We start from the raw sequence: 20350 nt of genomic DNA, 5'->3' as shown, positions 1-20350 counted from the left end.
ATTTTATTCTGATTATGACTCAGTGGCTACGGGGCTGCGCTGCTGAGTACCAGGTCACGGGTTCAATACCCGACTACAGTGGCAGCATTCCGATGCAAAAACGGAATGCCCATACACGTGCGAAAACGCACGTGCACAGGGTTTCGGGTGCACGTTAAAGAAGCCACGGCTGGTCAACCTAATCCGAAATGCAGCGTACCTCATGACCTACTGAACACTTTCGGGGTGTTAGACCCCACAATTAAATTTAGTATTTCTTTTTTCAAGCTTTGCATGGTTGAGTGCAATGGAGGAAAGCGGCCCTTTGTCGCAACACGTAACGCTTACCATTGACTTCCACGTGCGTTTCTCACACTCATGGAGTTCGCTGCTTTTATCGTCACTTCTTTGGCTGTTGGGTCCCATTTTAACTGCACGAAAGTTGAAGAACACTGTGGGGCTCAGGAGTGGACATTGAAGGTAGCACGGCAAATGAAACAAAGTGCTTTTTTTTTATTTTCGCTCCAGTATAAGTACACGTTGGCGAAAAGTTCGTCAGGCCACATGTTCGAAGTTCGAACTCTCCTTATCTCTCTTAGGCGAGTCCAGACTACAACAACTGTGGATTGTACAAAGGCAGTGAACTGGAAATAGCAATTGCGCTTTAAAGAAATGTATTTTTTTCCAGGGATGATAATTTCGCACGGACTGGTACGCGTGATAATGCATTTCCAAGCCTCGCATGAACAACCGATGAACGTGATTTGCCAAAATACTCAGCTGTTATGATTCTTCTTGCAGATAGCCCTCCTTTGCTCTTGTAAAACATACAGTGTCAGGTGGATCATGCTTTCCAGAAGCAGTTGTCAAATTGATAGTTCTTCAATATAATAGATATGTGGTAAGCGGGTAACAAGAAGTCCTGTTGATATAGATTAGTTCTGGCTATTGCGCAGGTAAGTGTCGCTCAAGACGTTGATGCTGACACAACCAACAAGCAATAAAGATCAGCAAGCTTGCCGCCTCGTAATATTAACAATTTAATACAGAAACTCACTAGCCATGTTTGTATATTTCACATAAATGAGATCTAATATGTGAAGAGTTTTGAAATTTTAAGTTTCAGTGACACGCTAGCATGAAAATCACTGTCGTGTGCACATTTTCAAGCACTCCTACCCATCCGATCATCGCCCCCATTCCTCTATACTGTTATTTTAGAGTAGTTCTGCTTGACCCATGCGACCATTTCGGCGTTAAGTGTTCAAAACGTGCAAGCCGCGTAACATTCTTGCGTCGGGCATACACTTGCTGTTGAGTTCAACAAAAAACGTGTCAAATTTTGTTCCTGTGGCTGCCACCAGGAACAATGGCGACTGTATCCATATGGTTGCTCCTGTTTATCTCATTCAGCTGATTTTTTCTTCAACGAAATGGATTTGTCCTACTTCTTTTTCAGGCAAATTGATAAATATGCAAGTCACACTCCAACTTGGCATGCTTGCAACGAGTCTACTTAAATCTAAACAAGGGATTAAAGTACGAAGGACAAGGTATGCTAAGAAAAAAAAAGCCAGCTCTTTGGATACTTCAGCCATGGCGAAGTGAATGCGACAATTCCACGTTTTCGTTCACATTGACCTCATCAAACGCGATTCTCCCATTCTGCAGCTCTTGTTCTGTTTTCGTTGAATAGCTTCACACAGGAGGACAGTCTTGTAGTGTGCTGTCGTAGTTCAGCAAACAAAAGCAAGAATACTTCACTTGGGAGCGATAACTCAACTCCGCTCTGCTGCTTCGACAAGACAGCTTTACCAGCAGTTTTACAGCCTCCTGGCGCTAATACCCAACCCCCTGAACGTTAACGCGAAAAATTTGATGGAGTGCTGGAACCCTAGGGTTGCACAAAAGACAAACGAAAGATGGCGTTGCGGTATCAGTACAACCACTCATGATATAGTGGAAGATTGGCGCCCTGTAGTTATATGTATAGTTAGTTCTCTTGATGCCACGTTAGGTCTCCATAGAATCCAATTTTCGCGATGCCATGGAAAACATGCAAGATCCTAACGCAGTAACTTGGTTCGTGTACTTTAAATGCGTAAGCATTTCTATGCCTACCCAATGAGACATTTGTCCATATGTGAGACAATGAATGGCTCATACCCCCGTAAGCAAGCAAAAAATGCAATGGCTCATACCTACGTAAGGCAGAGGCTACAAGAGCCCAGCAAAGTGAAGCGAATAGTGCATACATTCATTTAAATCACCCATACAACACACAGAACAGCATACGTTTCAATAAACGACAAGCTCTAAGAAAGCATCCGAACCATCAATAAAGCATTGCATACCCCTCTCAGCATATGCAGTGGTGGTTTTGTAACAGCTTCGCGTAATTAAGCCTAATTCACCTTAACACCGAAGGTCGTGGGTTCGACTACCATGAAAGGTCGAGGGACCGAGTGTCTTAATTAACTATATTTTATTTCACAGTGCCTAATTAACTTCACCTTATATACCACCAATGGTCGTGGGTTGGAGTGCCGTAAGGAACTTTATCTTGATTAATGCCTTATCATGTTCGCTATCGAACATTATAAGCGAATGTTCGATAAGGTTTGTAACGACCGATGAGGGTTGATAAGGGTCCATACTGGTTGAATCAAGTTCCATAACAGTGATAATGACACCGGGCTGCGTAGAGATGAGCAAGTAGCACAATGCTTACGCACACTTAGATAACTCTCTAAAGAGGAGTTTCTGCCTGAATTTTTCGTACCACCCATATGCAAGCTTGTGTGTGGTTTGTGCTCGTGGAATTGTCACATGATGAGGAAGCAATTTTGGCCACATAGTACATCTTTGTTTGCACACCAACACTCAATCTCGTGAAGCAACCGAGAACGCTTGCCTATTATTTATGGATATGTTTACGGGTGACTGTGGGTTTATTTAACACGTTTAACGCCGTATTACTTCACGCAGGCTGCACCAAATGATACCGATACCGCGCTCATCCTTAGTCCAACTACTCTCCTCCTCTATGACCGCGCAGGATGCCTAAGCATCACATTTTTCATCCCCTTCCTCGTTCTCGCGTTGATGAATCTGTGTCGTTTTGGTGTGTGTCTCCACATATTGTTCAAGGACTACTTCGAGCACAAACGCAACAACAACAGCAACAACAAATTCAAAGCACGTATAGCAACAAACAACAGGGTACACAGCACGTGTATATAACAAACGATAAGTTCAACAGCATGAACAACAAACAAACTAACTATACTACAGTTGTTCGAGGCGACGACGCAAGAGGGCGTATGGACCGCTTGGAGTGCACTCAAGCGGTTGCACACTGGAACACAACCTGACGTAAAAACGTGAGCACCAGGTCCTTAAGACGGCGCGGAGCACTTTGCGTCAGCGACGAAGTCCCGCACTCTGACGCCGTCTCGCGAGGCAGAGCTGCCATTGCGCGCACAAACACACGTGTTCAGCCGATCACGATGTCCTGCGACGTCCCGTTGCCGCCGCGAAGCCTCCAGAAGTTCTTCCAGAAGTTGCACTCATCGAGACGAGGCCCTACCTGGACGCTCGCGTTCCTCGCCGAGATGGACACGTACAGGGGGTTCTCTTCGGAGTACCGAGGCCACGATGGAATCATCGTGGGCATGTCTGGCCGCCTGGGACGAGGAAAAACAAGGGCACCACAAACGTCAAGCGTCAGTGCACGTGCGCGTGCGAGTGTTAACAAATTAAAATATGAGCTTCCGCGGGCCAATACCTCGATCTGATTATGAGGCTCCGGATTAATTTCGACGACATGGCATTCTCTAACGCTCACCCAATGTAGAATACATGAACGCTTTTGCTCTGTGCGTGTGCGTGTGTGTGTAAATGCTACCAAATATATGAGACGCCAGGAGCGGAATTTCGAGACCAACTTTAGTATTACATTAAAATATGCCTTTCGCAGCCCCGATGCTTGATTAGTGTCATCTTCCTAGCGCAACAAACGTTGCTACTACTTCCAAAGTATTTGTCCTTACTCCTTTAATTCGATTGAGCAGTCAGCAGACAGGCTCAATATTTGGAGCCTTCTCCGTCGACTTGCATAAGCACCATCAGCATAGCTGCTAATGCCTTCTACAGCACGTCTATTTGACATTGGTAGCAAGACAAACCGTGTTTTTATCTTTTTCTTTATTTGTTTCTTTCTTTTCTGTGTGCGTGTGTGTGTTTCTTCTTTTGGGGGGGGGGGGGGGGGGGTTGGAGGGCAGGGAGGGGTGATGTTAAAGTAGCTGTAAAGCAAGCACACAGCTCAGCATAGACATTCCACAATTATATAGTGCAATTACAAAGCTTAAAATCATGCTGCAAGCAAGGTACTTCTGCCGCCATCTGCTTGTGAAGAAACGTGAACCTCTCACGCACTCCGCGCGCTAAAGCGGCAAACCCTTGTTCGTGGTGGTGGCCTCGAGCTGCCTTGAGCATACCTCTCCACTAGACAGACACTCTACTCTCCGCCGTTGAAACAATGCCGACGACGGAAAGCTTTTCCCGTACTCTATAGAGTACTCTGGCACGTAAAACCTCATAATTTAATCTAATTTTAATCAATCAAGGAACAGGGGCATCGTAAACCGTTAGCGTTGATGCTGATGTAAACGACTTCTCGCGGTGTTGGCTATGAACGTATAATATATATATATATGTACTTCATGCATATACCTACACGGGAAGTCAGCGAGGGAAGTCAGCCAGCTGTGTGATTACCCTTGTCATAACAGTCGCGCATTGTTTCTTTTCCGGTTTTTCCGGTAATTTATTGCAGAACTCTGTAGATGTGCCGTCTTGTGAGTAGGATCGCAAAATTATTAAAGCACGGGATTTCTAACCGCCTATATATTTCTTGACATGATGTCTAATACGATGCCAAGATAATTATTTTCTTCATCTGGATGCATCAGTGGACTCACGTTGTTGCATTTTTTATATAGTGCCGCATTTCCAACTCTGGAAAACAAGTAAACATATTTAAGAGCCCGGAAAACACACCGCTAAGCTTCTTTTCCGAAAACAAATGGCTTCACGAGTGTAAAATTGATTCTACATAACAAGTGAATAAAATAGCGTTATAAATACATTACGGAAGCGTTTTATGGCCCTGGTTGGTGCTTCTCCCGCAACAACGGCATCTATTAACTGCTTCGGTAACTTAAGCGCCAGTGAAGGGGAGTGCTTTATTTCAACCCAGGGTGTTTCCTCGAATGATGAATCGAACTTCATGTTCTTGAAAGGGGATCGTTCGTACTCACCTGCGAATGTTTACTGAAATCGAGACAGCGCTAAACAGGTAAATAATTAACGCACATAGTGTTGCTCCAACTACTGCGTCACTGCTTCGTATTCTGAGTGAGTATGCAATTTTCGTGTTTTTTTTTCTCCTTTTATTCTTTTTTCTGTTGTCGTTGTTGTTCTCCAGACAAGTTGAAGATGTCGTGCAAAAAAAACATGGTTGGCTCTTCTGCCTTCCGCAAATTCGGCTCACTCTTTCTTAGTCTGAATGCATGAAAGAAATTTCCAGTCTTTCTTTTAGCGATCATATTGTTGTTATGAAACAGCTTATCGGCTCTGCCCGTGTGTTGCCAACATATGATTTTGTCAGGTCTTTATACTCACACCAAACCACTGTAGTTGTAGCCGACACATACACGCTGGCATTGAGTCCGCGCGATCATCAGTACTGCTTAACCGTAATATTCAAAGAGAAGATCGGACAGCTTAAATTACCTGCAGGACAGGATTTGGCATCCACATGGTGACCTTAGGAGTGACTATGTGTAGTTGTGAGGTCTGTGTCTGAGTTATATGATTTATGTATTTTAGGCGTCGCTACGGTGGAGCAATTGCCGGCAGCTTCTGCAAGGCTAATCCCACCAGTGCCTAGAACCACTCAACTCAACTCAACTCAAACGGACTGCTAAGTTCAGCTAAGATCGCACCCTATAATTCCACGGCGCACAACAGCGACGCGATGCGATAGCACTGTTGCAAAACGAGTAAGGAAACAATGTATTACATGCCCCGTTTTATCAAATATAATGAACTCTGGTGAAAGCAACCAGTGCTTCACCACAGTGAAAAAAAAATTTTGTGGCATAGAGTACGTTGCTTTAAAAATATTGACTTGACATTTTCGACTTCTAGTTTATTTTTCGCTACATGAATATCTAAGCCATCTAAAACTTAGGCAAAATACTAACAAGCGTCAGAGTGTCCTAAATAATTACCAAAATGCATGTATATGAGAACCAATTTCGACTCAGTATCCAGTATACAGGCTCGTCATGACGTAATGAGAAATTTGCTCACCCGCCGTAATGGCTTATTGGCTATGGCGTTACGTTGGTAAATACGAGGTAAAGGCTTCATACCCGACATCGGTGTCCGCCTTTCGATGGCGGCGAAATGCAAAAAAACGTTAGTGTAACGTGCTTGGGTACAAAAATCCGATGTGATACAATTAATTAGGAGTCCCCCGTCCCCCACTACGACGTTCCTTTTAATCGAATCATGGTTAAAACCACAGAAATAAATTATTTAAACAAATTTGCTCACTCCGTTCCTGCAATCCTGTGGCTACCGCATGCAAGCACACCCAGAAGAAACGCCCGCGCAGCAACCTTGTTTATATCTTTAGAAGCGAAGTCATCCTACCTAGACTTAGCTGCAGGACATCAGTAAATTTTGCTCTATGTCATTACGTCACGATAACTGCCGCTGACACCAGGTTCGGTACTTCGAGAGAATCTTCGGTATCAAAATAAGATATAGTATACGTGTTTGACTACCACAGTACTCGCTCAGTGTTATCCTTTTACATCCCTTTCTAGAATCGTGTGATATACATTATATCTACAACTTCGAAAACACGTGTCTAGTATGTATCTTTAAAGATTGTTCGCCCTCGCAGCCTAAAACCAATGTATGCCTTTGATAAAACGTTGAGGTTTGGACTTAATTGCCGGTACTCCGTTGTGAAGGCTTTTCGATGTAACGCAACTAGAACGTGGGCGCGTAGGAAGAGCAAGACGCGCACGCTAAGCACTCCGAGCGATCCATCTGCAAGAATGCAATGACTATCAAGGGCGAAGGCACGCTAAAATGCTGGCCTTCACGGCAAGCGAGGCAGACCGGAGAACGAAAGCTTGTTATGTCCACTGCTTGGGCAGTGGACATAACATATGTATACCAGCCGGAGCAGCGAACTGTAGAAACAGGTCTTGCATGACGAGCACGATGGAGTGGGGCCAGTGGCATTAACTAGCTAAACTACTATACATACACATGCCTACGGGGTGGTATAAGCGTCGCTTGTGTAATTCAAGCGTGCAAACTCAGTGGCAGAGGTCCACACAGCAACAAACGCAGATTTCTATAGACCTGTTACATAAAAAAAAAAAAAAAGAAACTGACGTATACATTTTACCAAGTGTGATACAGCTTCGTATACAGGAGATAAGCCGGCAGTTCAGCGAGACATGAAAGACATCTTGCAGAAATGGTTCAGTCGACTTTGCGCAGCAAAATGAAATTCGATATACGATATGCGAGAAATTTGGTTATGCAAGTTGCAACTGCGAGGAAAGATTCGAGACTGCCCGTGCCGCGAAAGAAATAGCAAAATAATTTCTGCTTCTCAGCCTTCACACTTAGCCTCAAGTTTAGTGGTGCAGCGCGCGTGTGCATGTTCGAACAGTGCAGTGTGTGCCCCAATTCCGATGCGCCCGAGGCACCACCAGCCCGAAATTTACATATTCTGTAGCTACCGCAGTTCGCAAAATTTTACTTGCAGTGGTACAAGGGGATAGTGCTCGTACAGGCGCTATTAATGAATTTACCTGGCATACAAGACAGAAGGAAGCGGACAATAAGAGTGCTTACAAGCATGATAAAGGGCATCACAATTTCATCTAACGGCACGCTACTTATTGAAGTGCCTTTAGTCATAATGTATAGTTAGTTCGTGCGTATATATAATAGACACATTGAAATGAAAATAAAAGACATTTGGTCACCCTATAATGATGACGGCTAGTCTTTTCTACATAATATATATATATATATATATATATATATATATATATATATATGCTTCATGGATCACCTGTCTGTACTTTTTTTCCTTACTACTCGGACTGAGTTGCGCTAAACCAAGACAAGAATATGTTGGAAACTTAATGATGCTCTCACGTCGCTGCCAAGTCGTGTCTGTGAGCACTGCGCAAGTTTTACACGGCGCTTGTAACAAGTAGTGTAAGCTCTCGTGAAGCGACATGTATTACAGTGGCTTTCTCATTACGTGGGTCGGGTGAATTTGTTTTGCCCTGCAGACATTGCGACTCATGAAAAATTTATAGTTTGCCATTTCGAAACGGCCAAACACGATTCTTAAAGAGCTCCCATTGAAAAGTGGCATTTACATAACGGCTGTCGTGTGTCGTGGCAGCAATGGCACCGAATTGTTGCTGGTTCATGAGCTCCAACAACGTTTTTTGTCTGCAGGCCAAAAGGCGTGAACGCAATGAAATTTAACTATCTTGTACGCAGCGCTTACTTGGACCGTACAGAAGGGGGTGTGGCCGCTCAGCTCTAGAGCAGTAACAGTGTCACCACAATTTTCCTCTCATTGTTTTCACCTACCGTCATTCTACTTTTTTTTTCCTTCCCGCACCTCCATCTTTTAATCATGAGTGCTTGACGACAAGGCTACAATAGAGGAAAGGAAAGTTGCTCGTAACCAGATGCCTCAATATAGTGTCACGTGTTTTTCCATCAGCAGCAGCTGCATCTAACACCGTAAGCCAGGCGTGTAATTTGGCCTTGTAAAATGATAATTCGAAACTCAAGGCCTCGTTCGTCGAAGGCTACAGTGCCACAGTTGTTCGAAATAACGTTATCGTCATGGGCCCATGGGCATTGTCCAATACACAATCTAGTGCACACAGTGCTTCCTATGTATTTATTGATGAAGCTATCCACCCCCTTCTTTCGGAGTTTTGCAGCTATTATGCGTTAGCAATTTCTATACCTTTTTGTCTCCCCTCTAATAAATTCTCTCTCTCTCTGGCTCTCTCTCTCTCACTCTCTCTGTATGTGTATATATATATATATATATATATATTGTGGGAATTTATAAGCTATTCTTTGTCATCTGTACACGATCATCATCACATGGGGTTTATATGGGGTTCTTCTTCATCATCGCTTGTGGGGCTGGCTCTCGAGTGTGCTCCGTGCTGTGGGCGTGGTCGGTTCGCCTAATCTTGTGACGCGGAATAAAAGCCGTGATTACTGCTGCGTCACAAGTGGTGGAGTGTGCTCTTCGGTCCCCCGTCCTCTGACTCCCCGCTCAACCTCCTGGAGCTTCGATCGGGTCGCCGATTGTGCCAGCTGTCCGCCAACATGTCGCAGGACGAGCCAACAGGCACTTCTACTTCCACCATCTCGGCCTCGACTACCCCAGCCTCTCCGTATTGGGTTGTCAGTGGGCACCAGCGTGATCCCCATCTGTTTGCTGGACTTCGCGGTGAAGACGTCGAGGATTGGCTGGACGACTATGACCGAGTGAGTTCGGCTAACCGTTGGGACGATGCGTCCAAGCTACGTCACGCCGCCTTTTATCTGACAGGCGTAGCGAAGACTTGGTTTTTCAACCATGAGGTTGATTTCACGAACTGGGGCGCTTTCAAACAGCAGCTCCGCCAAATCTTCGGTACACCGGCTGTTCGTTCTGCCCTCGCAAAAAAGACGCTCGACACTCGCAAGCAACAACCCGGTGAATCTTATACGTCGTACATCGAGGATGTGCTTGCTCTTTGTCGACGCGTGAACACGGCCATGACCGAATCAGACAGGGTTCGCCACATCCTCAAAGGCATCGGAGCTATTGCTTTCAATGCTTTAGCCATCCAGAACCCCGCTACCATCGCTGATATCGTCGCTACTTGCCAGCGCCTTGACGAACTCGAATCAGTACGGTTGCAGCCGGACACCACTGCAAACACTAGCGCCGACGACCCTACGTTACGAGCAATGATACGCGCAATAATTCGAGAAGAGCTTCAGTATCTTGGCTTAGCAGCAGGACCTATGCCTTCTCATGCCTCCGATACCAATCTGCGAGATGTCATCAAGGAGGAATTGGCATCCATGGCTGGTGCAGCGTACACGGACCCTCTAACACCTAGGGCCCCATCGACGTACGCACAAGTAGCCGCAGCTACTCCAGTCATCGTCCCACCGATGCCTCCAAAACCAACACCGGCTCACATCGCTTCCATGACTACCAGTGCACCTACCCAAACCAGCTATCCGCAGTGGCGTCCTCCTCGTCCCATCTGCTACTACTGCGGCTATCGTGGCCACATAGCGCGTTTTTGCCGCAAGCGCCAGCGAGACGAGCGTCGCGGATATGACGTATACGAACGGGATGACTTTTCGCCCGGAGCTACTTTCCAACGTCTTTCCAACGTCTATATATATATATATATATATATATATATCGTAACAAGCCAACTAACTGTGTATAACGCGCACCCTTTCCTGTACTGTTTAGTACAGGAACAGTCTGTACTGTTTTAGGACTTTCGTTTCTTTCATTTTCGGATCTTTTTTTTTGCTGGCAATCTGTACTTTTCATTGTTGTTCCCACTCCTGTAAGAGCCTGTAAAGGCTTACAGTATTAATAAAATAAATAAATAAATAATAACACTGACACCAAGCGCAACATAGGGAAAATTACTTGTGCTTAATAAATGAAATAACGAAACGATAAATTAATGGGAATGAAAGGGGATGAAAATATAACTTGCCACAGGTGGGGATCGATCCCAGAACTTTCGCATTTCACGTGCGATGCTCTACCAATTGAGATACAGCGGCGCGGTATCTCAATTGATAGAGCATCGCACGCGAAAAGCGAGGGCTGTGGGATCGTTCCCCACCTGCGGCAAGTTGTTTTTTCATCCACTTTCATTCCCATTAATTTATCGTTTCTTTATGTCATTTATTAAGCACAAGTAATTTTCCCTATGCTGTGCTTGGTGTCAGTGTTGGTTGGCTTGTTATATGACTAAAAAATCGGGCCCCTCGGTTAACCCTCTTTCTTTTCGTTTATATATATATATATATATATATATATATGTATATATATATATATATATATATATATATATATATATATATATATATATATATATATATATATATATATATATACACATATATATGCGACGCCATTCACAAAATTAAATAGATCCAATTGTGCAGCTTGTAATAGGAAGCGAGCGAAGGATGATCGTGCCCTGTACGAACATGACAATGGGTGCGTTATGGAACTCGGGCGCGATCTACGTAAACTTAACGGCCGAAAGCGACTCGAAGTTGCGCGATGGGGGAGCGCGCTCTACGGCACTCCAGCCTGAGAGATAGTGCGCGGGTGCTCGCGCCTACTATGTGGCTTCCGGCAAAGTGACGTGTTTCAGTCCTCCTTGCACTTTCACCCTTTCAAGGCGCAGTTGCTGCGGTGTCGGCCATCCCTATGCGGAACGCGTAGACATCGGTAAACGGGACACCCCACCATATAGGCTCCACAAAAGGGTCGCGTATCTTCGCGAAAGTCTCGGTGGAAGTCGAAGGCTTAAGGCTGGATGTAGGGTGTATAATTGAGCATGCGATAAAAAGGCGTTCATTCTACTCCAGCACAGTGCATTGGCGTGCAAGCAGGCGGAGCGTCCTGGCAGCATCTGTCCTAGACCGCGCAATTGATAGGTTCTGGTATTCTATATTGCAGTGCCGATGAAAGTATTCGTCATCTTCTACGCCGGTTACCGCAGTAAATTGTGAAGAAACAACTGCTGTCCGCCGTGCCTAACCAGATGGACGACCAGCCTCGGTCGGAAGAAAAGAAAATTTTACATCGATGGGACTTAACATCGCATCAGAAGGCCGTGCAAGCGCTTCTTGAGATCGACCCTTCTGTGAACGCCTGTGATTGGAACGCTTTTTCTTTTACCTGTTTTGTTCTTTTCTCTCTCTCTCTCTCTCTCTCTCTCTCTCTCTCTGTAGGCGTAGTCACCTAAAATCACCGTCAAGCTATACGTTTCAAAGGCGTCATCGCGCCCGAGCGCGCTCGAGTGCGTGGTTTTGGAGTTCGGAGCGCGGTAACTTAACCCACCCAATAATAGCAAGGCGGCAGCTGTGTTCATTATAGCCTTAAATAACATCGCAAACTGACTACCGATGTCAACCAGCAAAGGGTGGCGACCTTGTGCAACACTTTAGTGAGGCGGGCGATGTGGAAATGCGTCTGCGTTAGTATCAAGGGGAAACAGTGAAAGCGGTTTCCATATGATACAACAAATGCGCCTTCAGCCTATAGAAATGAGGCTCCTTTAATTACGAGAATGCAAGTCATATTAAGGTATCTCTAACCAAGTAATACCTGTGTGGAGCCACAATTCATTCTGCAGTGGGGTCATTTAGAATAAAGGTTGCGAGGGTAGCTATTTATGGATGAAATTGATTTTTAATGGGCGCTCGAAAAACGCCTATACGCAGAGGTCATTTGCATAATGTTGGCCTCCCTTACGCCGTACCGTATATATTCGACCTTAAAAAGTACTTAAAGACAACTAGTATCAAGCTCTTCAAATATAGTCGTACATACATCTAGCAATTTCGAATGTTGTGTGCTGTGGTGTGTTTTGTGTGTGCTGTGCGCGAAAAGAATAGACCCGATGGCCTCGATTTTTTTCTTATTCCCAACCGCACGAAGTTGCGGACAACGAAGCCAATTTCGTGTGTCTCGGTGTGTCTCGTGCGTCTCAACCACATGAAGCCAACAAAAAATGAACCCGAGGAAAAAATAGGGTAAATTAACTGTTTTCTCATTTCATTTGTCATCATTCTCACCTGCAGCAGCATGCCTGGCAGAATTTCAGGCAAACCGTTCCAGTCCTCATTTAGAAGCCCCTCTTCCTCCTCTGAATGAAGGCTATTCTATATTCTAAAATTCTAATACCTACGCAACTGTACAACTGCTCCCGCCATTAACTCACTGCAAGGCTTTCTTTACCGCTGTTTGTGCACTTGAGTGCGAGCTACCTTGAAGTTCAAAAGCAGGACACCTAGATAAGCTGACTGATCCCGCTTCACCCACTACTGTTTTGGGAACAAAGGCGAAGCGGGCGCTCCCGCTCCTCGCAGAGAAGAAAAACGCTGATAAACGCAAGAGCGCGAGGGTTGTTGCGTGAGAACCCATGATTAGCGTAGCATTCGGTCACCGATGCGATCATCCGTTCGCCAAACAAACAGGGAACCTGCATTGACGTCACCGAAGCCTGCTATTACTCGATGCAGGCGCATTTGGAACGACCCTGATGCCGACGCGCTTCTCCCAACATCGCGGCCTTGCGCGTCAGGGTGGCTGAAGTGGCGAAGCTGGACGTGAATTCACGCACCGTTAATCGGATAGCGGCGTCGGTGGCCGGTACCGATTACTTTTTTGCCGAGCCGTCGAACGCGACCCTGTCTTAAGAACTACCCGTTCGGCACCAGGTTTTCTTGTGGGTCACGAAGAAAAAACGAAAAGCTGCAGACTTTTGTGACCTTGCAGAATAGCAAATCAAAGGCAAACTCCGTATGAGCTCGGAGACGCTCCGCAGCACTAAATAAAGTGACTGAATCGGCGAGAACCATTCAGCGTTATCGCGTTAACCCATACTTATAACTACCGTACCATACACAATGTATCTCATTTGTCATAAAGCGAAAAAAAAACAGATTTGATCTGCCTTCACAAGATATGCCCTAAGAGGGCTTTGTGTGTTGGCATTGCTTCAAGTGGTTCGGTTGGCGTTGTTATTTTAATAGATACTTTTTTTCATTCTAAAGCTTGCTTCTCCGCTCCGCTTCTTATTCCAGCGACAGTTCTTTCAAAAGGTATAAACTGATGGGCTGGTTGATACGAAATTATGTACAGTGTAGCGTAAACGGAACACATAAGGTGACAGAAAGACGGCAACCACACTGCGGATGAGTTCCAGTAGTAAGCACTATTCTCTGTCTCACCATTTCCCGTGCTACAACTCAAAGGAAAACTCCGTATGAGCTCGGAGACGCTCCGCAGCAGTAAAAAAGTGACTGAATCGGCTAAAACCACTTTGCGTTATCGCGTTAACTTATGCTTATAACTACCGTACCATATACAGTGTATCTCCTTTGTCATAAAGCGATAAAAAAAAGAACAGATTTGATCTGCCTTCACAAGATATGCGCTAAGAGGGCTTTCTGAGTTGGCAATGCATCAAGTGGTGCGGGTTACGTTCTTGTTTTAATAGCTAACTTTTTTTCTCATTCTAAAACTAGCTTCCCTAAAGCGCTTCTTATTCCAGCAACGTTTCTTTCAAAAGGTATAAAGGGATGGGCTGGTTGACACGGAATTATGTACAGTGTAGCGTAGACGGAACGCATAAGGGGACAGAAAGACGGCAATCAAACCGCGGATCTGTTCCAGTAGCAAGCATTATGCTCTGTCTCACCATTTCCCGTGCAATGCAGCATAGACTAAGTGCGCGTGTCAGTAAGTCAGTGACAATAGCCGGCTGCGTATTTCAGAGAAGAGAGCAGGACTCGCTCATTTGCGCTTTACTAATATTTCTGTGAAGCTTCTGTTCGGTTGTCGTTGCTCGGCAAGCGATCAGACGCGGACAACGGCGGAACCCCTCGTAGTTCTCTTTTCTGGCTGGCTGACACGACCCGCAGCCTTCTCTGTACTGCACTGAACTTGTTAGATGTAGTATAGCATCCATGGCCTGCAAATAGCTTTGTTTTGGAGGAATCTATCAATATCGTCACTCAGGCAAACAGGCAATTTGGAGAGAAGCAAAGTAATTGATCCGTTCGGATGGCGAGATTTCCCAAGCCAATACGAATATTGGAGGAAAAGGAGCTCCGGGTTATTGGATCTAATATTGAATACTTTCTCATATCTGAACAACGCCTCTTTACGCTATTCGATACATCTAATACCGTTCGCAACTACATTTCCGGTCGTCTGCGGAGCTTGTAAATGAGAAACAACTGAAACACGCTCGTACGTGGCGCACCATGAGAATGGCGGTAAGAAAACCCAGAAACAGCCCGTCACCATGATGCTGGATGAGGACAGTTAACAATATATACTCACAGATCGTTTTTAACTCGATACAGGCAATGGGCGAATGTTCAAATAATAGACTGATTTACCTAAATTGAGGAAGGCGAGACATTCTTTTTGAATGACAGGAAATTACTGAGCAGAACGTATACCTTCTGCATGCATCCGCTCAGCAATTGTAGAAAGGCGCGGCGCGAAGCAACCACGGCTCCCCTGCAGCAGAAGCCATTCGTAATAGCCACCAACCGCATCTGGCTTTCCCCTGTGGTCTCCAACAAGCGTTGCGGTACCTTCCAATCGAACTGGAAGACGAACATTCGACAACTTCGAATAGCGAATTCTCGATTTGATTACGTATCGAATGTCAAAGACTATTCGATTCGTAACCGAAAGCTGGAATATTAGCACACCCAGATGTCTGTTGACCTCTGGTCGCACTACTAGTTCAACTTCGACGCTGCGTCGTGCGTTTCGTCCGTGTAAGCATCGCTTGGCGTCCCTCTCATTAGGTCGCTCCCATCGCACAGGGGATGAAAGCGCGCCGCACCGGTTCGCCTTGGTTAAGCTTTGTTCTCTCGGTTACGCAAGACCTTGCGCTGTGCAGATCAATTGTTTCTTCTTGCTTCTTTAGTCGTTGCTGTTGTTTTTCTTATTCGCCGCGTTCACTTTTCAAGGCGCCGAGCCACAGGCGATGCGATTATTGCCCGCATCGTGAGCGGTAACAATGAAACTGCACCTTCATGTCCAAGTGACCTCTGACGCACGTTGGCGCTCTCACTTCCGGGTGCGGCATCTCGGCAGGCGGCGGTAGTACAACGCCGCCTGCCCCAGTGGATCATTTTCCTCCTGATTCCTTTCCTTTGTCCCATTTGCCATTCTTTAATGACATATTTGAAGTCGTGACGCAATAAACCTATTGCTAATCTTCATCGCTAGATTAGTAGTTGTTGTAAGAGAAGGTAGTAGTTGTAGTAGTAGTAGTAGTAGTAGTAGTAGTAGTAGTAGTAGTAGTAGTAGTAGTAGTAGTAGTAGTAGTAGTAGTAGTAGTAGTAGCAGCAGTAGTAGTAGGCATTTAGTGGAATGAGAAAAAGGAATACGGGAGGCCGGTGTCCAAATGCGTGTGAGCCTTTTGCTGCACACAAATGTTGCACAGTCAGCCCGAGAAGCCCCAGTGTTGCCACAGCTGATGATAAAAAAAAATAGCGGTAAATTTTTGCTTGAGAAATCCGTAGAAATCAGTAGATTGTTTACTCTGACAAAAGAAGTATCTTACAAGAAATTTTTGCCGGCACTTATCCAGTACTTATTGTTAATTCTACAATGCGCCATCTGCGAAATAGCAGTAACACAATACAATTACCTCCAAAATATTGGGAGCGATGCTTGCTTTGAAAAAAAATCACGCGGCCGGTGCACAGAAAATCTCGAATACCGTTACTTATAGAAAGGCGCCTTGTTTCAACCATCAAACTAGCTTTGCAAATGGCTCAGGTGACACCTGGTACCATAATTCTAAAGTGCTCATTGCGTTTTCAGCCATGCTTAAGTGCAAAAATGAAAAGAAAAAGCACATGTCATTTGGTGCTCGTACTCAGTAAAAGTAGATACCGCTTTACAAGTTATCTATCTAAAAAGCAAATTTCGTAGAAGTCGTTAGACAATGTAGAAAACCTTGAAAAATTAGTAGATTCCTGTTGCTAATGTTTTTTGACACGAAAAAGAATTTCCCAAGCTTTATCACGGAAACACTAAAAATATAGAGAAAAAATGAGTAGACCTACCTATAAATCATTAGTTGTGGCAACACTGCAGTAGCGTTTTAGGAGCCTTTCAATATGTGCCACATTCGAGTGAACCTCCGGGAAGCATACCAAAGTCATTCGGGTTTAAAGAAACCTAGCGAGACTGGTGAAATTCGTAGGCCTGAAAGTTGATTTTGGTGGTGATCGTAGTTTTGGCGTTACAGAAAAACAACCCGTTTCTCATGCCCAACCCATACAGTCTGCATAGCTCTTTGACAAATACAATGAATAGTTCGCCCATTCCTGGAAAACACAGCTATTTGAACTGAATGCAGGAGAAAACTATTGTCTTGTGGGCAAGCTCTGGCGGCAGACATGCGCATGACAGTTTCTTGAGATCGCAGGCAGTACACCGCGGCGTTGCGTTTTCGTATGCGCCAACATTGCTATAGTTAACTTCTAGAGCAAAGCAACCACAATGCATCTATCACTTCACGCGTGAGGACACAACCACTGCACGATTTCATATCTCTTCACCAATGATACCATCATCACGTCATCCCATTTCAGCACATCATCGCCCTCTCTGTGTATTACGATGTCCCACGCGCAGACGCTGCGGTTTGTTATTGCGATTTCTTAGGCTTAATACGGATGAGCCGAGTACCAGCGGGAAGAACCGCGCGATGCAGAAAGACCAGTCTCTTTGTGTCGCACGCACTGCCGCAGGAAGTAGGCTATCTCGCTAAAGAAAGAAGAAGAAAAAAGAAAAAGCCATGTCCTTGCTGTCTACACGGAGTCACGCGTGCGGTGAAGTCGGAACGCGGAACGCGGGATTCGCGTTGCCCCTGTTTTATTTTGTTTCCTTCCTTCTCTCCGGGTCTCGCGTCGTTGGGCGCTTCCGTCGTATGCGAGCGCGTCGGTGCCTGCGTATACAGCGCCCCACAAAGTTCAGGGCCGGCGCTAAGATCGGCGTTCGCGCACTGAACGGTCGGTCATTTTAAATTCTGCCCTACTTAGGCTCTTGCCAACTGGTTCATTGGTCGCAGTGTGAGTGTGTGCATTTCTCGGCCTCGACGATACCCTCGGCGATACGTCCGGTGCGTAAAAAAATGAAAAATGCATTCCCTTCGCGTCCGGCGGCTAGGGAGCCGGCGTCGACCGTTGCCTCGTTTAAAACAAGAGGTCGGGAGAAACGCTTGTTCGAGTGCCTTTCCGACGCTTCCAGGCTTGTCGGGGCGGAAACGGGAGTCAATTGAAAACGAATGCAGGAGAAGAAATGAATCTGAGCGCCGGGGTCACGATTTTAGCGCCCCGTTCACGTATTCAGTAGGGGGGAGATATCCCTGGAGAGTATTTACAAAGTGGATCGCGATCATCTCCTTCAGTCGCCCTTCTCTCTATCTCTTATTTACGTGCTCTCTTTCTCTCACTCTGTGGCACTTTTCTAGATGTTTCCGAGATACTCCCAACGGCAAGCAGAAAGGAAAAAAACCGGCCGATAGGCATCGAGGACCAGCGCTCAATTCACACTCACCCTGTTCGCGCGAACCTGCCCAGCATCTTCATGATCTTCTCCGAGAGCAGTTTCTCCTCGTCGCTTTTGCTCATGTCGTTCATCGAGCCGAGCATGTAGAGCATGTCCTCACCGTACGTCGGCCCGAACAGCTGCGAGCCGAACGACGACTCTTGCGCCAGCATGAAGTAGTAGACGTTGGCGCCGCGCCGCGCCAGGTCCTCGCCGAATTGGTTTCCGGGACAGAGGGTGACGCCGTCCCCGATCGCACGCCCGCCGGCCTTGAGTGAGTCGCTGGGGCTCTCTTCAGTGTCGTTGAGATAGTAGTTCATGATGGGAGCCGCGTTACGCTTGTACATCATGCCGAAAAAGAGGCCCACCACGTAGCGCACGTCGCCCATCGTGATGTCGTCCGGCGGGGCGCCGTCGAAGTAGCCGCCGTAGTAGACGAGCGCCGCGGCCTCTTCCTCGGTCAGCCCCATGAGTACGTCGGTGCCCTTAAAGCTTCCGGCGGTCCCCATCATCTCCTGCGGGCTCTTGGGCAGGAACTCTTCGCCGAACACGGGATACAGCGATATGCGGCCGCGGCTGAACTCGTACTCGGCGCTGTTGGCGATATCGTGGGCATCCTTGGTCTTGAGGCACTGCATCACGCCACCAGGGTTGCGCCTCAGGTCCTGCTCGCTGTCCAGGCACCCCAGCTTGCGCGTCACGGTCAGCACCCGGTTGTACGCCATATCCGGTTTGTTGAGCGGCGTGCTCGTGTAAGGGTTGCCACCCAACAGTACGGCTCGCTTGAACAGGCCGCGACTCTTTGGTGACAGCATGTGGTAGCCTACGCTCTGGGCGCCGGCATCGTGGCCCATCAGGGTGATGCTGTCCGGGTCCCCGCCGAAGAACTCGACGTTGTCCCGCACCCAGTTCATGGCGAGCCGCTGGTCGAAGAGGCCCAGGTTCGCGGGCAAGTCCTTGCTGCGGCCGTACATGAAGCCCAAGCCGTTGAGGCGGTAGTTGAAAGACACGGCGACCACGTCTGCGACGGCTGCCAGGTGCGACATGTCGGCCGTAGCCCGCTCGGAGCCGCCGTGCGTGAAGGCGCCACCGTGAATGAACACGACGACGGGGAGACGCGAGCACTTGGCGTCCTCGCGGCACGTCTCCGGTGCCCACACGTTTAGGAAGAGGCAGTCCTCGTTGAGACTCAGATCGTAGTTGTTCCAGCGCTCGTCGGCGTAGAAGTACGTCTGAGGACACGAGGGCGGCTTGATCGTGGCGTTGTAGATGCCCAGGCCCCAGTCGTAGTGGGGCACGGGCTTCTTGAAGCGCAAGTCGCCCACCGGCGCCATGGCGTAAGGAATGCCATAGAACACGTTCACAGTCTGGTCGCTCACAGTGTGCCGCGTACCGCGGGTACAACCTGTCCTAAAGCACACCACCGGCGCGTCGGAGAAGATGTCGTTCTCGGAGGGCACGGTCCGAGCGTGGCAAACGGCGCTGAGCGCCACTACGACGGAGAACAATGAAGCAAGCATTGCGATGTGACTGCAATAAAGAGAGAAAAAAAAAAGCGAATAAGGCAGATTTTACCTTACCTACGTCATTTTACACTGCTCTCCCAGGGACAATAATATGCTTTTTTTCCTATGGTAGTCTTTCGTTGGTAGTTAACCGAACTCGTGCACTGAAAATATCGTTTTGCCGTTCGAAACGTAAATGTAGATCTAGTTATTTTAGAACACAAATGATTTTACATGTTCGAAGATGAGGATGCAGCCTGTTTTTCTTTCTTGCTTATTTTTCGTTTTTTCTTTGTTTACCGCAATTACTAAATCTTTATAATATAGTTTTTGTATGTTCCTACATTCATGGGGATCCTGATTGGTAATT

At 46.6% G+C, this 20350-nt stretch overlaps 1 protein-coding gene across 1 annotated transcript; it reads right to left on the bottom strand.

Moving 5' to 3' along the window:
• Nucleotides 1-472: 472 nt before the first annotated feature.
• On the bottom strand, nt 473-20075 carry LOC126531491 (acetylcholinesterase-like). The gene is made up of 2 exons (XM_050179031.3): nt 18485-20075; nt 473-3665 (listed from the first exon to the last, which is right to left on the bottom strand). Exons 1-2 carry the CDS (start codon nt 19993-19995, stop codon nt 3476-3478), a joined length of 1701 nt encoding a protein of 566 aa, XP_050034988.1. The 5' UTR covers nt 19996-20075; the 3' UTR covers nt 473-3475.
• Between the last annotated feature and the right edge of the window lie 275 nt (nt 20076-20350).

This window comes from Dermacentor andersoni, chromosome 5, assembly GCF_023375885.2.
Source record: "Dermacentor andersoni chromosome 5, qqDerAnde1_hic_scaffold, whole genome shotgun sequence".
Lineage (NCBI taxonomy): Eukaryota > Metazoa > Arthropoda > Arachnida > Ixodida > Ixodidae > Dermacentor > Dermacentor andersoni.
The sequence above is the reverse complement of the archived record's forward strand: the minus strand, read 5'-3'. Positions and strand labels throughout refer to the sequence as shown.

Coding starts and splice junctions, on each gene's coding strand:
- LOC126531491 (XM_050179031.3), bottom strand. CDS start 19,995: ATGCTTGCTTCATTGTTCTCCGTCGTAGTGGCGCTCAGCGCCGTTTGC. Junction 3,666..18,484: donor GGCAGGTTCGCGCGAACAGG/GTGAGTGTGAAT, acceptor TCCTCGTCCCAG/GCGGCCAGACATGCCCACGA.